At 41.9% G+C, this 21,871-nt stretch overlaps 1 protein-coding gene across 4 annotated transcripts in view; it reads right to left on the bottom strand.

Annotated features, from left to right (window-relative positions):
- Positions 1-21,871, bottom strand: part of GALK2 (galactokinase 2) — a 139,619-nt gene that overhangs the window by 82,242 nt on the left and 35,506 nt on the right. For all 4 annotated transcript variants that reach the window (XM_062205875.1, XM_062205876.1, XM_062205874.1 and 1 more), the window contains 3 exons: positions 21,613-21,736; positions 16,889-16,979; positions 13,243-13,389 (listed from right to left, as the gene is read on the bottom strand). In XM_062205875.1, the coding sequence (XP_062061859.1) occupies positions 13,243-13,389; positions 16,889-16,979; positions 21,613-21,736 (362 nt within the window). The remainder of the gene's footprint in view (positions 1-13,242; positions 13,390-16,888; positions 16,980-21,612; positions 21,737-21,871) is intronic.

Raw genomic sequence — 21,871 nt, 5'->3', positions numbered from 1 at the left:
GTTTTGTATTTACATTTTTATTAACTTAAAATTTCATATACATGAGTATTTAAACACCGGTCACTCAGAGCTAACACTAAAGTTTCCTTGTTTTTGAACCAGTGAGCACATGGCCTGTGTCCATGTTCAACACTTAATCAAGAGATTCTTTTCAAAGATTGTATTTTGGATTTACCATCTTCTTTGAGGCTGGGCTGCTGCAGTTCATTAGCAGTCAACATCTGGCTAGAATGTTTTAAACTACTATTTTCCTTAACCATTATATGGCTGAGATTTTTGTTATTCTAAGCAAACTGAAACAATGTCCTTGTATGGATTTCTAAACATAATAATTAGTGACAGTGCAAATTGGTTTCTGATTTTTCTTGTAACATGCAGCAAACTGATATTAAAACATTCAAATCATAACTTAAACCTTTGTATAATTATGAGAGTGTGTGCAATGTGTAATGTAGATGCGGCTTGCCTTTGTAAGCACAACGTCCCATTCTGAAGGCTGAGGAATATTGCTTTAAATGTAGCTACAGGGGAAGATTAGCAAAGCCCCAAACTTTCTCAAGAAAACAGCCTTTATCAACTCAGGAAAGTGAAAGCTTAGAAAATCTCACTTATTCTGCTTAGGTGTGCATAGTGTGGATTTCAAGCTTCAAAAACACTCCCTTCTTGTTAAATTAACAACAGGAGTCACTGTGCACTAACTCCCCATGCAGGACCTCTGTCCTCAATGAGTTGTATTGAGAGTTAATTGCAAAACCAGATCTCAAAACAGTTGTGTGTATGTGTGTGTGCAAATTGTTGAAATCTTTACTTAGAACTTCTGTGTACAAAGTTAACTGAAAGTGAATCTTAATGGAGAATGGGGCTGGCAACAGGAGAGGAAGGAGGAGGAGTGGTGGGAGTGTGGGTGGGAGGGCTGGTATGGTGGGAAGAATAACTGTATTCCTAAAGTCGTACTTATAAAATTTGTATTCCTTAAAAAATAAATTAAAGAAAAACTAACCTCGAAAGAGCATCAACCCATGTCTATACAATTAATTCACCCCCTGAAACTGAATAAATTAAATCTGTTCAGGGACTTCAGCAACTTGAAAATTTCCCTGTAGTCAAATAAGTTTTTTCAAGGAATTTCTTGAAGCTGCATAAGAATCTTGGCTGGCGCCACGGTTCACTAGGCTAATCCTCCGCCTGCGGCACCAGCACCCCAGATTCTAGTCCCGGTTGGGGCGCCGGATTCTGTCCCGGTTGCTCCTCTTCCAGGCCAGCTCTCTGCTGTGGCCCGGGAAGGCAGTGGAGGATGGTCCAAGTGCTTGGGCCCTGCACCCACATGGGAGATCAGGAGGAAGCACCTGGCTCCTGGCTTCGGATCGGCGCAGCGCACTGGCCGTAGTGGCCATTTGTGGGGTGAACCAATGGAAAAAGGAAGACCTTTCTCTCTGTCTCTCACTGTCTAACTCTGCCTGTCAAAAAGAATAAATAAAAAAAAATTTAAAAAAAGAATCTCTAGGCTTCAGCTAACACTTATAAAGTGGCTCAGAGAACTGTTACATGTATGGGTTCACTCTGTCTGAAATGCTCTCGAGCCCTCCCAGGGCTCTGTGTCATGACACGGCTTTTCCCTTCCTTTAATGTTTTCTTACTTGAAACCTTCCCTGTTTAACTTCACCAAGGAACCATTATTCAACCTTATTCTCCATGCATACTTGAAATACTCCACACCTTGCAGGAGATAGATGTTCAGTTTATAAATCCTCTGTTAATATTCCACTATGCACATGCACGTTCTAGAAGGGCACTGACATTTTCATTTCTTGTTAGAGTCTGCTCCCTTGCCTGGGTGGGGTACAGGAATGATACTCCCAGGTCAAAGAACTCCACCAATGTAAAGCACGTCTTGCCACCCCGACTCACACCCTCCAAAGGCTTGCTATCACACTTAGAATACAAGCCAGAGAAGGCTCTACAGCCCCTGGCTGCCTCTCAGCTCACCACCCACCACTCTACTGCTCACTCACAGCAGCGCGCACGTTGGTGCTCCAGCTACACGGGTCGAACTCAAACTTACTCTCACCTCAGGGCTTTTGCACCAGCTGCTCCCTCTGCTTCCCTTCTGTTTACTCTGTTAAGGACTCCGTTCAAATGTCCCCTCCTGGAAGAGGATTTCTTCCAGCTCCCTAGCTAACTTAGCAGAATTCCCTTGCCACAGCCTGTTTTGCTTCACAGCCATATATGATTTTTATATATGCATTTCTCTAGCTCTTCATTAGCTATCTCTCACCATCACCACCAGCAGCAGCGTGGAAATTCCATGAAAGCAGGGGCTTCCCTGGCACTCTGCACAATGGTATCTCTGGTGACTAGAACAATTCTTATGACACATACTGTGTGGTCAGTAAATGTCAGGGGGTCACTGCTTCCAGGACTTAGGACAGAAGTTCATACTGTGGCTAGAAACACTGTCCTCTCTGGAAAGCACTCCCAAGCAAATCCAGTGTTAGTCCTATTAGCCCAGTCTTCCCAATGAATAAGATTCTTGAGGCCATCTTTGAGCTTCCCCATCTTCCTCACTGGACTGCAAATCTCAAGGACACCTTTCATAGCCAATCTATTCTGAATTATTCAGAATCACGTTAACTATGTCTTTGACAAAATGCCAACGTAGAGATATCCAAAGACGTCTCTTCTACTGTATCCCCCAGATCCTCCAAAGTGGGTCTTCTGAACAGCTCTTGCTCAGTCCACACCTCATTAAATTCAAAATCTATACCCCTTCCCTTCCCACTCCAGCAGAGGGATGAATTTGTGGGTAGAAGCCAGCACAACCCACCTTACTACTCGAGGCTAGCTTTTGGAGTTACAACCTGTTTCCCAACTCAGCCAGCTATCTCCAACCTAAGAATCTTAGGAGGCACTTGATCCTTCCTTTGTGGGTTTCAAAGACAGCTCCAAGGACAAACAGAAGCAGAACACAGATATGGTAAAGCAACCTAACTCTTAAGCTAACAAGATGCAGCCATATTTTATAGAATATCTCGGCAACTAAAATTTTCCTAGTGGAACATTTCTTAATTTTTTTAATAATCAAACTTCATAAATTGTTTGTATCTCCCAATACAACACATTTTGAAAGGTGCTAATATAGGAAATATATATTTACATTTTAAGACCTCAATACCACATTGCAAACAAAACAGCATGCAGTGCTAACACCAGGTGTCAACAGAGAAGATACACAGGTATTAATAAGTAAGGGACTTGTTTGTGAACAGTCATATTAATTGTTTGATGTTTAAGAAAATTGGTTTAAGGGGCCAGTGTTGTGACACAGTGGGTTAAACCACTCACTGCCTGAGATGCCAGCATCCCAAAGAGCACCAGTTAGAGTCCAGGCTGCTCTACTTATGATCCAGCTCCCTGCTAATGTACCTAGGAAAGCAGCAGATGATGGCCCAAGTGCCTGAGCCCCTGACACCTATGTTAGAGTCCAAGATGGATGCCCAAACTCCTGGGTTCAAGCTGGTCCAGCCCTAACCATTGCAGCTATTTGGGGAGTGAACCAGCAGATGGAAGATCTCTTTCCCCCACCCCGACCCCTCTCTCTCTGTAACTGTCTGGCTTTCAACTAAATAAAACTTTTTAAAAGAAAGAAAATTGGTTTAAGCATTTTTTTACCCTACTTCTGTGTTCCATACATAGAGGAAGTTTCACTGTGTTTTTCTAACATTGCGGGAAGTTAGAAATGTTTGAGTTGAGGAATCATGCATAATACTTTTTCCTGTTTAATAAGAAATCGGGTCTTTTTTTTTTTTTTGACAGGCAGAGTGGACAGTGAGACAGAGAGAGACAGATCTTCCTTTACTGTTGGTTCACCCTCCAATGGCCACTGCGGCCGGCGCACCTCACTGATCCGAAGCCAGGAGTTTCTCCTGGTCTCCCAAGCAGGTGCAGGGCCCAAGCACTTGGGCCATCCTCCACTGCACCCCCGGGCCACAGCAGAGAGCTGGCCTGGAAGAGGAGCAACCGGGACAGAATCTGGCACCCCGACTGAGACTAGAACCTGGTGTGCCGGCGCCGCAGGTGGAGGATTAGCCTGTTGAGCCGTAGCACCGGCCAAGAAATTGGGTCTTGCATAATGATTGTCTGCAGAACATCTGATTTTTAGAACAGACTATTGCCATTAAATGGAAGATGACTGTTTATTCTGGATTCTTTCATCTAACACCCATCAAGCCTCCCCTGGCCCTTTCTTACTTAGTCCCATTGCAGCAGCTCATCTGTTCTCAATCTCTAGCCTTGATTCACCGAATCCCTTCCTGCCTGTTCATCTTCCAGTTCCCCCAGTTATGGTCATTGAGGTCATCCACTGCTCCTTTTAATTTTCATTGTATGACTATTCATCTCTCCTCTCTATCCCTGTTGTTATTTCACTTTCACCAAAGGGATATTTGCACATAACCTAAAAAATCATACGGAGCTAAAAGCCTGAGAACAAGAATCCGTAGCTCTTACCCCCTCATGTAGTGTGTATACAGGCAGTTTCAGCTTCTTGTTCTCACTTCAAATTATTAAAAACATGAGTAAAATGGCCTCTCCCAGTTATTCCAATTTTAACTTTATCTAATGCTTTCCTATTAAAGCAAATGAGGATTTTAATTTATTATATCCACCTTTCTGTACACCCTCATCTTTCTCAATAAATTATGCCAAAATGTTGTTTAAATCTGTTCTCAGCATATTAAGCATTCTGACTATTGTTCCTTATGAGCCAAATACTGAAAAATTATTGATTTCCTTTCTATTATAAATTTTAACAATTGCCTCATTTTTCTCTCTTAGCTTTATCTGTATATCTGCCCAATCCTTCCCAAACCCTACAACTCTGTAAAATTACTTTCATTCAGGAGCAGGTGTTTAGCCTAGCAGTTAAAACACTTGTGTCCCATATTGCAGTGTTTAGGTTCAATTCCTGGTTCTGGCCCTGGCTCTTGACTCCAGCTTCCTGCTGATACACATTCCTGGGAGGCAGCATAGATGGCTCAAGTAGCTAGGTCCCTGCCACCCTCATGGGAGACCTAGATTGCATTCCCAGCTCCAGCCATTGAAGTCCTTTGGGAAGTGAAGCCACAGCTAGGCCTCTGTCTGTCTCTTTATCTCCCTAATTTAAAAAAAAAAAAAAAAAAAAAAAAAAAAAAACAACTATCTGGATTCATTTTGCCATGTGATTGAACATGCAAGATTTACCAGATCTCCTTCTTTTCTGTTAGGGTTTATGAGCTCCGTTCTCCCCTTCCTCTTCTCATTCTAATCTTTACTGTGTTCTAAGCTGCCAGATATTATGATGTTACATTGCAATTTCCCTTATTCAGTGTTCTATAAATACCAAACTTCTTTTTCCAGTGTTGGATTTTCCATTTCCTAATACCCTTGTCAGCTTCTTTTTCAGATTACTCTCTAGTTTTTCTGAATTACTTCCTCTCAACTTTTAGACTTTGCATGTTGAAAATGTTTTATTCAATATTCACATTTAATTAATTCATTTAAACAGAGCATCTAAGCTAAAACTCATTCATATATTAAAGACATTATACTGCTACCTTCTATATTCCAATACCATTTCTGAGAAATTAATTTTTATTCCTGACATTCTGATCTGTCTCTCCCTTCTCTCTTACTCTCTCCATCAGCTTTTAGTTTCTTTTTTATTAACATTTGAGTTTCAAAAATCTCAGATGATTGGGCCGGCACTGTAGTGTAGCAGGTAGAGCTGCCAACTGCAGTGCCAGCAACCCACATGGGTGCCAGTTCAAGTCCTAGATGTTCCACATCTGATTCAGCTCTCTGCTATGGTCTGGGAAAGCAGTAGAAGATGCCCAAGTCCTTGGGCCCCTGCACCTGTGTAGGAGACCCAGAAGAAGCTCCCAGCTCGTGGCTTCAGATTGGCCCAGCTCCGGCCATTGAGGCCATTTGAGGAGTGAACCAGCAGATGGAAGACTGACTCTCTCTCTCTCTCTCTCTCTCTGCTTCTCTATAACTCTGCCTTCCAAATAAATAAATAAATCTTAAAAAAAAAAAAGAAAATTCCCAGATGATATGCTCTGTTTTGGCCTTTTTCATTTAATATGCATATACCCAAGGAGCCATTTCAATCAGAATTTACATTTTCACTTTGGAGATATATTGTTTAAAAATAATTTTCTAATGACTTTTTCCTGTTTTTCCTTACTAGCTGTAATTTGGATATCTGGAATTGATCACAAATTTTCTTATTTTCTCTTTCTCATTACCCACCTCTTCTTTTTTTTTCAGAGAATCTTCTAATCCTTTCACTGAACTTGTTTTAGTGATCCTATTTTTAATATCCCAAAGCTCTATATTGAGAAATAAATTTGGACTATTTTCTTTTCTTTCTTTCTTTTTTTTTTTTTTTTTTTTTTTGACAGGCAGAGTGGATAGTGAGAAAGAGACAGAGAGAAAGGTCTTCCTTTTTGTCGTTGGTTCACCCTCCAATGGCCGCCGCGGCCGGCACATCGCGCTGATCCAAAGCCAGGAGCCAGGCGCTTCTCCTGGTCTCCCATGCGGGTGCAGAGCCCAAGGACTTGGGCCATCCTCCACTGCCTTCCCAGGCCATAGCAGAGAGCTGGCCTGGAAGAGGGGCAACCGGGATAGAATCCGGTGCCCCGACCGGGACTAGAACCCGGGGTGCCGGCGCCTCAAGGCGGAGGATTAGCCTGTTAAGCCACGGTGCCGGAGATGGACTATTTTCAATATCCCAAAGCTCTATCCTATTGTCTGTTCCTGTTTTAAAAAATTGTTATTTTTCAATGATTTAACTTTTATCTTGAGATTTATGTATTTATTTTAAAGGCAGAGTTACAGAGAGAAGAGAAACAGAGAGAGATCTTCCATTCACTGGTTCACTATCCAACAGCCAGGTCTGGACCAGGATGAAGCGAGGAGCCTGGAACTCCATCCAAGTCTCCCATGTGGGTGCATGGACCCAAGCACTTGGGCCATCTGCTGCTGCTTTTTCCAGGTGCATTAGTAGGGAGCTGGATTGGAAGTGGAGCAGCCAGGTCTTGAACTGGCATCCATATGGGATGCTGACATTGACCAGTGGCACCACAACTCCATCTCCATCATTTTTTCATCTCTAAGGACAGCAAGCAGGTCTTCTTTGATGCAGTCTTCTGTTCACAGCATTGTGTCTGTCTCCTCTGAGTTCCTATTTTCTCTTTGGGTCTTTATTTGCTTCATTTGGGAGGCCTTTCCTCCAAAATCTGATTAATCTTGATGCCCTATCATATTTAAGAATGAATCATTTGAAAGATGATTAGGATTTATGCATATGGGCTTCCAATGGGATTACAGATTAGCTGGGGAATTTTTGAGGAAAGGGGTTCCCCAAATATCAGTATCTGTAGGTCTTTTCTCTAGGATGGTTGCATTTCCTCTAAGAAGGATCCACCAATTATCCTAGTGGATTATTATTAAGGTGGTGAGGCTGCCAGTAGGAGGGAACTGGAAATTTCACTGTTCAAATACTGACTGTCCTTTAATTCCCCAGTTCTCAATTGTGTTTTTTGTCCTGCCTTTTGCAGTGCTTAATGTCCCCAAGTCTAGATGATCTCTGGTTGTTTCTCCGAAGACTCTTGCAAAGGTGGATGGAAATGGTCCCAGACGAGAGCGGGCTTTGAGGGTCTGACTAACTCTAATAAAGACTTTCAGATGGGCTCCCGGCTATCACATTGTGCTGATTTCTCCCTAAGCCTGTCCAGAGGGCTGTGGGGTGAGTCAGACTGCTTTCCATCTTTCTCTGTGTCCACAGGCACTTGGCTCTGACCTTTCTCCACTCTGCTATGTCATGCACCAGTTTTCCACCCACTTTCCATCTTTATATTTTGTGGTTTAGGGTTATTTAAGTCTCCTTGGTGTATCAAAGCTGGGGCTTGTGTTTCCTTGTCTTATTTTCCCTGTTTGGGAGTGGCTTTTGATAAAAGACTGAAGAACCAAGAAATAAAGAGTAAATATGTGTTTATTCTGACATCTTAAATCCAAAAATGTGTACCCTTTCTTTTTCATAGTCTTTTACCACACCATACTCTCTCCCATCAGTTCCATTCTGATTCATGATTTCTGGCTTCTAAACTCTCTGGCTGACTAGCCATCTTGTTTTACTGGTTTCAAACCTGCAATATTTAAAGAATTAACAAGTTCTACATCTTCCTACCATGCCCCATTTGTAGCAGTTGTGTGCAGTGGCGTGGGGTACAGTGTCCTTATCAAATAGGCTGGTTATTCCCTGCGTGTCCCTGTGCTCCTTGTTCTCACACTTTCTCGACACCAGAAGACTGACATCAATGGACCAACCCCCTCCTCCATTCCTACTCCTTGCTCCTCTCACCCATACTACTCTTTCCCTGCTTCCCTGTATTTCTCTACAGCCATAGCTCCTTTGGCTTCCTAAGGAAACCCTTCCTAGTTGTTTTGTTTGACCTTGCTCACACCTCTGTAAATAGTTGCTTTATTAAGTTCTGTATCCCACATGCCATTTGTTTACTACTGAGACACTGATACACCCATAAAAAGAAAAGTTTTAACTACTTTATCTCGAAATTTTATGATTTTCAAAAGTCATAAGTATGATCATACTTAAAGACTCAGAAAATTGGGGACTTCTTCTCAATCAAAGATTCTGACTTGAGAAAAAAGAGGAAGGGAGGGAGGGAGGGAGTGAGGAAAGAAGGAAGGAAGGGAGGGAGGGAGGGAGGGAGGAAGGGAGGAAGGGAGGAAAGAAGGAAGGAAGGGAGGAAGGGAGGGAAGGAAGGGAGGGAGGGAGGGAGGGAAGAGGGAGGAAAGGAGGAAGGGAGGAAAGGAAGGGAGGGAGGGAGGGAGGGAGGGAAGGAGGGAGGAAGAGCTTTCCAAATAATTATGTTCATCCCCTAGAAAATATGCATTTTTATTGCAACTTAGATTAGCGGGGAAAGCCAGAAGATACACATTGCTCCCTTTATGCTGTAGACTTTGGAGTCAGTTCTGACAAAAATATTCTTTGCTATTTTTGACCTTAAAAACAGAAATAGCACAACTAATTCTAATTTTTTTTTTTTTGACAGGCAGAGTGAACAGTGAGAGAGAGACAGAGAGAAAGGTCTTCCTTTTGCCGTTGGTTCACCCTTCAATGGCCGCCGCGGTAGGCACGCTGCGGCCAGCGCACCGCGCTGTTCCGATGGCAGGAGCCAGGTGCTTATCCTGGTCTCCCATGGGGTGCAGGGCCCAAGCACTTGGGCCATCCTCCACTGCACTCCCTGGCCACAGCAGAGAGCTGGCCTGGAAGAAGGGCAACCGGGACAGGATCGGTGCCCTGACCGGGACTAGAACCCGGTGTGCTGGTGCCGCAAGGAGGAGGATTAGCCTAGTGAGCCGTGGTGCTGGCCAACACAACTAATTCTAAAGCTTCAAATGTTTCATTTTCTGTGTCTTTTATTCTTTCCCCTTAATATTCACATTATCAAAGGGCCAGAAAAACACACACACAAAAAAAAAAACTTTCACCAATCCTCCCTAAAAAGAAATGAATTCCTTGACTTCACACCTCCCTCCAGATACCAGAGGATCTTGTTGTCCAGGCACTGCCAGACATTTTGTATCGACACACCTTTCTCAGTTTCTCCTCCCTCGTGAACCTTTCAACCCATTCCTTTTTTTTTTTTTTTAAGATTTATTTATTTGAAGGTCAGAGTTACATAGAGAGAGGAGAGGCAGAGAAAGAGAGGTCTTCCATCCTCTGGTGCACTCCCCAATTGGCCACAATGGCTGGAGCTGAGCTAATCCGAAGCCAGGAGCCAGGAGCTTCTTCCAGGTCCCCCACGTGGGTGCAGGGGCCCAAGGACTTGGGCCATCTTCTACTGCTTTCCCAGGCCATGGCAGAGAGCTGGATCAGAAGTGGAGCAGCCAGGACTCGAACCGGAGCCCATATGGGATGCCGGCACTGCCAGGGCAGCAGCTTTACCTGCTCTGCTACAGCGCTGCCCCCCTCCCCTTTCCTTTCTAAACTGTCCTTCCCAAAGTTTTGTTCAGCTTCTTTGTTGCTCTTTTCTGTGGGAACTTCTTAAGCCTCCTCCTCTTGGAAGCATCTGACAACACTGCCACTCCCTTCATGAAACATCGTCTTCCTTTATTGTTACTTCACTGTCTGGCTTTCCTCCTACTGATTGGGATACTCAGTCTTGTCGGTGGACATCTCCCCTTGCCATCCCTCAGTGTTCATGCTAATGGGGCTCTCTCCTCATCTTCTTTATATGTCCTCTAAATTCCACTACTGGGTGTTCTCATCCACTCCTGTAGATTCAAAAGCCAATGACAACACTAACGATTCTCCCATCGACCGTCTCAAAGTCAGATCTCCCTTTTGAATTTCAGAGATTTTTTGGTAACAACTAAATAACTTATCATAATGCAGAGACCCTCACACTCAGCATGTCAGATCAATTTTCCATCAACTCTATTTTCCATCTATGTTCCAATGAATAAAGCCAGAGACCTGGGTAGAAACCTTGACTCTTGCTGTCCCCCATCCCTACACCCAATCAATGGCCAAGCCCTAATGATTCTGAGATGTGCCTTGAATCTTTCATCCAATCCATTCTCACTGCCACTTCCCTATACCAAATCACCCCCTGACAACAATATTATTATACTCAAATCTAAACTTAACCTTGCCACAATTCAGACATGATCATGTTACCCTCTTCCTATAACCCTGCAATGGTTTTCCATAGAAATCAAGATAAAGTGCAAATTGTTTAACATGTTTTAGAAGGCCCAGCATCTGATCTCCTACCCTGCTACCCAAGTTACTATATGTTCCACCCTTACTGAACCCCTTTTAGTTCCTTCAACAAGCCTGATCACTTTTATTTATTTATTTTTTTGACAGGCAGAGTTAGACAGTGAGAGAGAGAGAAAGGTCTTCCTTTTCCGTTGGTTCACCCCACAAATGGCCACTACAGCGGGCGCGCTGCACCGCTCCAAAGCCAGAAGCCAGGTGCTTCCTCCTGGTCTCCCATGCAGATGCAGGGCCTAAGCACTTGGCCATCCTCCACTGCCTTCTTGGACCACAGCAGAGAGCCGGACTGGAAGAGGAGTAACTGGGACAGAATCCGGCGCCCCAACTGGGACTAGAACCTGGGGTGCCGGCGCCGCAGGTGGAGGATTAGCCAAGTGAGACACAGTGCCGGCCGCCTGATCACTCTTACACCAGATTGTTTCCACATGATGTTCCTCCCACCTGATATTTCCTTATCTTATGTTATTAGCACTACAATCCCATTAACATTTTTTATTTATCTTTATTTATTCTACTTATCTGATAGGCAGAAACAGACAGCTCCTATCTACTGATTCATTCTCCAAATGCCCACAAGAGTCAAGGCTGGTCCAGGCCAGAGCTGGGAGCTAGAACTCAATCCAGTTCTCCTATGTGGGTGGCAGGGACCCAACTACCCAGGCACTCTGATATGTGTTGTAGGCATCCCAAACAGCATCTCAACAACTACACCAAAAGCTCACCTCTCCATCAGTTTTGCCTTGTCTTTGATTTTCTTTCTCCCTTCCTTTGTTTCTTTCCTCCTTTCTTTCTTCCTTCCTTCCTGCTTTCTTTCTCTTTCCTTTTCTTCTTTTTCTCTCTTTCTTTCTCTTTTTCTTTATTTCTCTCTTTCATACACAGAGAGTGAGACAGAGATCTATCTGCTAGTTTATCCCCCAATTGCCTTCAACAGCCAAGACATGATCAAGCCACAGCCAAGAACCTGGAATTCATCCAGGTCTCCCCTCATGGGTGGCAGGGACCCATCTACTTGAGCCAAAATTACTGCCTCCCAGGCTGAATGTCAGCAGGAAGCTGGATGAGAAGGCTAGGACTCAAACCCAGGCACTGCAATATGCAATGCAGGCATCCCAAATGGTCTCTTAACCACTGTGCCAAATGCCACCCCCAATTAGTACTTCTTGACTAATAACTACAATTCTTCGACTCCTTTATGTCTCAGGTGAGATGTCCTAGGCTCTCTAAATCTGAGTTAAATCTGTTGCCATACCACACTACTTACCCAACTGCCACATTATAACTGCCTATATATTTGTCTCTATTCCCCTTTAAGACCATAAGTACAGTAAAGTTTAAGATGGTATCTATTATATCTCAATGCTTTCAACATCACTCAGCACAAAGCAGCCATTAAATAAATAGTGGATGAATGATGAAAAAACAAATGAACACTATCAGACTGAAAGTTGAACCTATTTTCCCCTTGCTTTCTCTCTTCTCTAAAATCAAATAATAAGTAATTATCCTTAGTTACTTATCACCTGCCCCACATAAGTCACTGCTTACAAAGGATTAATTATACTTACACAGGACACTAAGGCAAAGAATTAATTCTATCTTTGCCTTTGCTTTCTCTTTCATTGTTTTCCTTTTCCCCACAGATAAAATGTTCAAACTAAAAATTTAAACACACTTGAAAGAGACTAAGTATGTGATTGACCTCCTCTTCTGCTGCCCGCTGCCTAGTCTGTTTCCAAACTACCTGTAAACTCTGCAGTGTCCTACAGGGGCAGAGAAGAACCTATGATAACATTTTATTTGAACCAGAATGCCAAAACATTAATTAAAGCTGAGCACATGCACTCCGAACTGCAAGTCAGAGATTTATGTGAACTTGTAAAGTTGAGGCTTTCTGGCCTCTTGCAGGATTTACATTTCCTTTAAATAAGCATTTCCTCTTTTAAATGCCATTTTTTTTTAGTTTATGTTAGTGACTAACCTACCAGCATAAACAGATTTGCTGTTCAGTTCCTTTATTACCTGCTCTTTATCCTTTTCACCCATTGCTTGTCAAATATTTAAATTTAAGGTTTTAGGTGCAAATAAGCAGGCTCAACCGTAAGACCTAGAATTTCTTGCTCTAAATTTACTTTGTTAACGAAGTCACTGAAATATACCTTCAAACTGCATACTTAACCCAAGAACATTTTAATACAGTCATTCATAGATCGGTTCACTCACTACCTTACAGTGATTTAACACAAGCAAGACTTGGTAAGTTAACATGCTTGCTCACCTGTGCTGTCCTTTCAGGAAACTCAAGGTTTCTTGATCTTGAAAGATATTCTGATGTTGAGATTTGGATGCTAATGCCTTTAGAAAGAAAGGCTGCTGTGAGCAGGACTGTAAAAGGTGGTTACCTTGGATAGGTTCATTCCCAGTGCTGTGAGTGTCACCAAGCCAGCACAACAAACTAAGGCACTGGAGCTGGAGAGGCCAGAACTTGGCGGGATGTTTCCATCTACCAGGCAGTTCATTCCAGTCAGGTCACTGAGACCAAAGTGTTCCTAAGAACATAAGGAAAAACAGCAATAGTCATTTCAGTGTTGAATTTAAGGAGTAGTACAACCTTCAGAGAACAAAAGTTCACCAGTAGACTTATAATATTTATAGAAACTAGTTGTACAATTCAATTTAATTGGGACTATACATAACATTTTATTTAATGGCTCTTGGCCAATGGGTAAGGCAATCTGAAGATCACTTTTTTACTTTGTTCAACAAAAAGCTACTGGTCCATTTCCTAAAATTGCCTTGAATGTTATTCTTATATATTGAATTTGAGCAAATGCAAAAAAAAAAAAATGATAGTTCAACTTGTCAAGTATAAGAAAAGAAATACACAATTATCAGCAAGGTGGGTTAAAACTCCACATAGTACATCTCCAGCGCTCTTTTATTATAAAAATTCTAACCCTGAGAGAAGTGCTGGCTTCTATGCGCTGTCTCGCTTCAGAAAGTCCTCTGGAAAAGAGAGTTTCAAGGCTTCTCAGTTCTATTTTACTTACAGAAAAACCTAGGCGCCAAGATATTAAGCGACTTTCCCAAGATCACACATAGGTAGCTGGGAATAGGTCTTGGTTCTCAGATTCCCACTGCAGTTAGAAATCTGGGCCAGCATACTGTCACTGTGATTTAATGTAAGTCAGCTATATGAGGAAATCCAGATTTCTCCTCAAGTTTATAGATACAATTTGGCCATATGGTAGCTTTAAAGACAGCCAAATTAGAATTCAGCCACAAATGAGAATGGAGACTCTAAACGAGGCAGGGAAACTCTGGTTCTACAAATAAATAAGGAAGTCCAAAGAAACAATAAGACTCAGACTTGGACAGAAAGCTCTAACATACTCACAGGACTATCTAGGACTATGACACTGGGTGATATCACACAGCCTTTGTGGTTTAGGTTGAAAGATAAATTCAAGGCCACCTCCTCCTCAAGAAAAAGTACCCTCATCTTTGCAAGGCTCACGCAACTCAAGACCAAAGTATGAAATGCTATTATGTTACCTAATTATGCATTTCATCATACACATTATTCTAGGGAGAAATTTCAATACACTAGATAGAATAGCCAGAGTAACAACAAAACTCTGCAAATAAAAGACAATTTCTTTCCTTAATTTTTTTTGTCCTTTTCTCCTAGCTGGCAAAACTCACGTACCACAAAAGAAGAGATTCACTTGGATGTGCTTCTCTTTTTTATTTCAAGTCATTGAAAAATTTCCTTCCAGAAATACAAATTATAAACTGAAACACTGCTGCTGCCAGTGCCCTTTCATACAGAACGTCAGACAGCTTGCTTAAAAAAATAATCCTTGTAGGATACTATCTATTTAACTATAAACTGATCTACAGGGTGTCTTGAATGTGAGTCAGACTTACAAACTTATCACACAGTGTTTAAATTAAAATGTACAACAGATTCAAAAATGCAAATGGCTTATGCCAAGTTCTGTAATAGCTCTATCCCAAAAGGATACATGTTCAATTTTGTATAAACAGATTATTCTTTGGAACTCTCTAGTATTTTAATTTGAAGGTTTCTGAACAGGCAAACATTTATACTACTTTTCTGCTAGAAGTTCACTGTACAAACCTGCTCTTGCACATGAGTTGTCAAGCCAAAGAGGAAGGTTTTTAACACAAAATGCTCAAAAACAACACAACGTGTATTTAGGCCATTTTACCCACACACTACAAACAGACTTGTTGTTATATGGAAAACACAACTGCATTTGCCAGGCAAATGCTTCCAAATACTGTAATTCCCACTAATACATCTGACAAGCCAGATGGTTTGAAAGTTTAGAACCTGCCAATAACTTTTCCCGTAAGTTATTACCACAGGAGAAATAAAACACACACACACACACACACACAAGACAGTAATGAATGCGGTAACTCTAAGAAAAGATACAACATTTAGAGTTCAGGACTATGCATTTGATGCACCTCTGTAACAGATATGCCACTGAATCCTGGGCTACTCACGAATAAGTTGTAAATATGACCACCGGGACACAAGCTCTCTAAAACAAGGGTTAACGTATCTGCTTTTGGTCTAAAAAGCAAAATCTACCTCTCATTGTTCTTTGCCTGTGGTTCTCTACAAGAGGCACTACCAATAGCATAATTATCTAAAATATTAAATTGTTATAAAAAGCAAATACCCATTTTCTTTTTTTTTAAGATTTTTATTTATTTATTTATTTGATAGGTAGAGTTACAGACAGTAAGAGAGACAGAAAGGTCTTCCTTCCGTTGGTTCACTCCCCAGATGGCCGAAACGGCTGGCGCTATGCCGATCCAAAGCCAGGAGCCACGTGCTTCTTCCTGGTCTCCCATGTGGGTGCAGAGGCCCAAGCACTTGGGCCATATCTTCTACTGCTAACCCAGGACATAGCAGAGAGCTGGATCGGAAGAGGAGCAGCCGGGACTAGAACCAAAGCCATATGGGATGCCAGCACCACAGGAGGAGGATTAACCAAGTGAGCCACAGCGCCAGCCCCCAAATACCCATTTTCTATTTGCCCTTCATACTTTTTTAAAATTATGAAAATGGAAGTATTTCATTGTTCTTACACATGACATTAGATATTTTCAAGGGAATTATTCAATGTTTCTAGGAAAATACACTAGTGTATTTCACTGTATCTTTTTTAACCCCATCTGAGGTAAGCAGTAACAACACTACGTACCATTTATTGGATGCCTACTAACATCACGCACTGTGTTATCCTCACAACAACCTCTGTTAAGAGAGCAGTAGCATCTACAGATAAATCTGAGCCTTATGAGGCTAAGTTACACAGCTGAGTAGCATAGAGACTGAAATTCAGGACTGCCCAACTCTAAATTCTATTACAGTGTACTCCTTTATAGCTCAGGAACAAAATGTAAACAGTATTATGAGAAAGGATCTTCAAAAGATTCAAAAACCAGACAGAGGAGGTTCGTGTCTGGCACAGCAGTCAGGATGTCCATGTCCCACACTGAAGTGACTGGTTCAAGTCCCACCTCTGTTTCCAATCCAGCACACTGTTAAGGTGCACCCTGAGAGGAGGTGGTGAGGACCCAAGTATTTGGGTCCTTGCCACCCATATAGGAGACCCAGATTGAGCTGATGGCTTTGGCCTGGTCCAGCTCTAGAGGTTGCAGGTACTTGGGGACTGAAGAAGAGCTCTCTCTATCATTATCTCTCTAGCTTTCAAATAAATGAGGGGGGGAAAAAACCCAGTCATTTAAAAACAAGACAGACATTTCTCAGCTACACCTGATTTATGAACAGCCAGCTATCTCTGAAAGACCACTACCACCTGCTATGAGCAATACCCAGAAACATCCATATTCCCCCATCCTGTGAAAAATAAATTAGCAAAATAGAAAAGAAATGCACATTAGTACTGAAAGGAAACAAAAATTGATACAGCAAATTTTAAAATGTGACATAGTACACACCACAATTTCATTTGCTAGTAGGTACTTTATAAACCAATTTACCTGAATTCCTTTAAATCCGCATAGGAAATAGTTGTGCCACAGAGGCTTGGTTTTGTCGATCTGAATGTTATTAGAGCTAGTACTGAAGTCCCTGCAAAAACAAGACAACATTGATTTCAATCTGGAGGCCTTGAACTGTAAAAATCAATGGCTATCTGCTGCCATCTAGTGTCAAAATAGCGATACTGACATTTCCTTGCCCATTGAATTTATGTACTTCACAGTCTACCCTGAAACAACGAAGACATCCAGCTGCTGCTAAAAGTAAAAAGGGGAAGCTGTAGAGGCCTTAATGACTAAATTACCTCCAAACAACCCTTTTTTTTCATTTATTAAACTTTTATTTAATGAATATAAATTTCCAAAGTACAGCTTATGGGTTACAATGGCTTCCCCCCTCCCATATCTTCCCTCCCACCCGCAACCCTCCCCTTTCCCGCTCCCTCTCCCCTTCCATTCACATCAAGATTCATTTTCAATTCTCTTTATATACAGAAGATCAGTTTAGTATATATTAGGTAAAGATTTCAACAGTTTGCCCAAACAACCCTTTTTATTTCCTGAAACAGAGACGACAAATACATTATCGCGTAACCTACAACCATTTTCTCTTTCACATTGGACCTCAGTTTGCAGGTGTAAACCACAGGAATGCTTTATCCTCTGGGCCTGCCATTTGGCAGACCCCCAGCTGAAACAGACCCAAAGCCATAGTCCCCCCGCCTCCTACCACCTATCCAATTTTGCCATCTGTACAATGTAAGAAAAAGAAGGAACACACAAAATACATGATTCTAGTAGAGCATCACACATTGAACAAACCAAGAATCTATGCTGAAAAAAGAAACACAAAAATGTAACAAAAGTGAAACTATGTGCCTGGTACAAAGTGGGGACCTGATATGCTGACTATGTATGTTTGCAGATGAACAGACCTGAAAGTATAAAACCCAAAGCATTTGTAGGCGTTACCTCCTGAAAAAGGTATGTGTGTTTTTAATCACATACACTGGTAGTTCTTGAAAATTTTTTGGCAATGAGCATGTGTTACTTTTTTAAAGACTGTTTTTTACTTATCTATTTGAAAGGTAGAGTTACAGACAATGAGAGGGAGAGACAGAGAGAGAGATCTTCCATCCCTCGGTTTATTCCTTAAATGGTCTCAATGGCTGGAGCTGAGTGGATCCAAAGCCAGAAGCCAGAAGCCAGGAGCTTCCTCTGGATCTCCTATGCGGGTACAGGGGCCCAAGTGCTTGGGCCATCTTACACTGCTTTCTCGGGCCATAGCAGAGAGCTAGATCAGAAGTGGAGCAGCTGGGACTAGAACCAGCACCCACATGGGATGCCAGTGCCACAGGCAGAGGATTAACCTACTGTGTCACAGCATCAGTCCCATGTGTTACCTTTATATGCCTTTTTAGCAATTACAAAGGAAGAAATAAAGTAAAATTCCATGCATCTAAACTGATTAAATTAATAAATGAATAAATAGCTAAGTGAAGAATAAACTCTTCCTTACAATAAAATGCCAAAAGGGAACTTCAAAAAGTTCAGGAAAATTGAACTAAAAGATGATGCACACTTCCCACATACCCTCTGAAGTACACTTTAAAAAAACTCATTTATTTATTTGAAAGGCAGAGTTACAGAGAGAGGGAGAGACAGCGAGAGAGAGGTCTTCCAACTACTGGTTCACTCCCCAAATGGCCACAACAGCCAGAAGAAGCCATCCAGGAGCCAGGAACTTCTTCCAGGTCTCCCACGTGGGTGTAAGGGCCCAAGCACTTGGGCCATCTTCCACTGCTTTCCCAGGCCATTAGCAGGAAGCTGAATCAGAAGTGGAACTCAAACCAGTGCTCATATGCGATGCCAGTGCCAGAGGTAGAAGCTTAACCTACTATGCCACAGCGCCAGCCCCTGAAGTACCCTGATAGATGTAGAAGAAATGGTGGAGGCAGGCGTTGTGGCACAATGAGTTAAGCCACAAAGTCACAGCTTGAGATGCCTGTAATCCCATACCTGAGTGCCTGGGATGGAGTCCTGCCTCGATTTCCAACCCAGCTTCCTGCTAATGCACTCAGGAGACAGCAGATGAAGGCCTTAGTACTTTGGTTCCTGCCATCCCTTTGTCAGGAGTTCCTGGCTCCTGGCTTCAGCCTAGCCCACCACTGGTCGTTGTAGACATTTGGGGAATGGAACACCAAATGAAAGAGCCCTCCCCTTTCCTATTCTCTCTCTCTCTTTCTCTGTCTTTCAAATAAATAAATTATTAAAGAAGAATAATAAATGATGGACACAGAAAAATCACTACATGGTAAACTCCATTATAATTCTTTCAGGAAAGAATCATCAATGAATGCTAAAATTGGAGAGTAACATTTTGGTAAGAAACAAGATATTTTCATAGACTACAAGTATTTCCCCATGAGATAGTTATGAATTGTAACATTTTTAATATAACTTTATGTTGGAAAATTCTGTCAGATATCACCTTAACCAAATGATCAAAATTAACATCACCTGTAAAAGGATATCTTACTCCTCCTTATGTGATGTGCAGAAGATGAATATGTGTGGAGTCTTTCAGTTATTTTCATGACATCCGTGTGCCTTATTGGTGAATAAGTTATGGTATATCCATGCCAAGAATGCTACCCAAAAAGTGAACAATTCTGAGAGGAATGCTCATACTTCCTAGGGGTCCTGCGGTAATCATGCCCCTTGGCTACAGCAAAGGCTACCTACCTTGAAAATGTATCTTTACTTCCCTAACTCTTATATGGTATACTCTATTGCTCCTAGGCTACAAACCTATACTATTTGATACTGTAGGCAACTTTTTTTTTTTTTTTGAAACAGGCAGAGTGGACAGTAGAGGGAGACAGAGAGAAAGGTCTTCCTTTTTGCCATTGGTTCACCCTCCAATGGCCGCCGCGGTAGGCATGCTGCGGCCGGCGCACCGCGCTGTTCTGATGGCAGGAGTCAGGTGCTTCTCCTGGTCTCCCATGGGGTGCAGGGCCCAAGCACTTGGCCATCCTCCACTGCCTTCCCGGGCCACAGCAGAGAGCTGGCCTGGAAGAGGGGCAACAGGGACAGGATCGGTGCCCCAACCGGGACTAGAACCCGGTGTGCCGGTGCCGCAAGGCGGAGGATTAGCCTACTGAGCCGCGGCGCCGGCCTGTAGGCAACTTTTAAAAAAAAAAGATTTAGTTATGTGAAAGGCAGAGTCACAGAGAGAAGGAGAGACAGAGACAAAGAGAGATCTTCCATTTGCTGGTTTACTCTCCAAATGGCCACAATGGCCAGGGCACAGCCAGGCCAAACCAGGAGCCAGGAGCTTCAACTGGGTCTCCCGTGTGGATGGCAGGGGTCCATGAACTTGGGCCATCATCCACTGATCAGAAATGGAACATCCAGGACTTGAACAGGTGCACATACAGGATGCCAGTGTTGCAGGCAGTGGTTTAAACCACTGCACCACAGTGCCAGCCCCAACTGTAGGCAATTTCAGCACAGTGGTACATATCTGTATATATAAACATATCTAAACAGAAAAGATACACATCAAATATGATCTTAACATTTTTAAAATAGTACATCTGTACAGGGCACTTAATATGAATGCGGTTTGCAGGACTAGAAGTTGCTCTGAGAGGGCCAGTGAATAACTGGTGAGGGAATGTAAAGGCCTAAGACATTATTGTCTACCACTGTAGGCTTTATAAACACTGTACATTTAGACTACACTAAATTTATTTTTTAATTGTCTCTTCAATAATCAAATGAGGTTAGCTTAGCTTACTGTAACTATTTTACTTTTAATGTCTTCAATTTTCTAAGAATTTCTTGTTCTTTTGTGATAATACTTAGCTTGAAACACAAACCCATGATAGGTGATAGGCATTTTTCAGCTCCATTATAACTTCATGGGACCACCATCGGGCAGGCAATCCATCACTGACTGAAATATGATTATATGGCATGTCACTATACATTATCATCAGATAGGGCTTATCTCAGGGATTCAAACATGGTTCAACATTAGAAAACCCAGCAAAGTAATTCATCATATTATAAAAAACTGATCTTCAAGACTGAATAGACATTTAATAAAACTGAAAACCCATTATTGAATATTTTAAATCCTGGTAAACTAGAAATTTAAAAAGAAAGAAAAACTTAACTTGATAAAGTGTCTGTACTAGAAACTTGCATCTGTTATGCAACAGACTTTCTCACTCTGAGGCTAGAGCATTGAAGAAAAGAGACAACAGTACCTCCAGTCATAGAGCTTACAGTCTGTTGAGGGATACAGGTGAGCAAAGAGGCAAAAAAACAAAATGTAGTAAGATGTTGTGACAAAGGACTTACCAGGTGCTGTACAAACACAGGACAGATACTAGACCTGACTGTTCAGTTACTTCAATAGACTATTTTAAATACCTCTGCGCAAGATCAGAATTATTGTCACCTTTGTATCACCTGGTATTAAAGACAATGCCTAGCACATGGTGTTTGGTAAACGCTTCTGAATGAAGGAATAAATGAACAAAATGAACAAACACTAAATACTGGCCTTAGATTCTTTTAAATATCAGATACAAAATTTCAATAAATTATATGAATGATTCTATATGTGGTTATTTCCTAAAGAGTTGTTTCAGGCACAAACATTCCAGTACGTACACACACACACACACACACCAGCAATCATAAATACTCACGGATATAAGGGGTTTGTGTTGGCCAGTTGGAGAGTGTTTGTTTTCACAGGTTCCACAGCTATTAACATATCTTGTTCTACAGCCATTGGAAGTACAGAATATCCACAGTAATCTATATGCTCTCCTAGAAAAAGAGAAACCATGTTTATCACTGCTACCACATGAAACAAAAGAACTCAAGTAGGTTGACATTTACAAAAAAACCTGACCACAAGCCAGGTTTAACAACAAAATAAAAATACTATAGGTGAAGTTATTC

This window comes from Lepus europaeus, chromosome 11, assembly GCF_033115175.1.
Source record: "Lepus europaeus isolate LE1 chromosome 11, mLepTim1.pri, whole genome shotgun sequence".
NCBI lineage: Eukaryota > Metazoa > Chordata > Mammalia > Lagomorpha > Leporidae > Lepus > Lepus europaeus.
The sequence above is the reverse complement of the archived record's forward strand: the minus strand, read 5'-3'. Positions and strand labels throughout refer to the sequence as shown.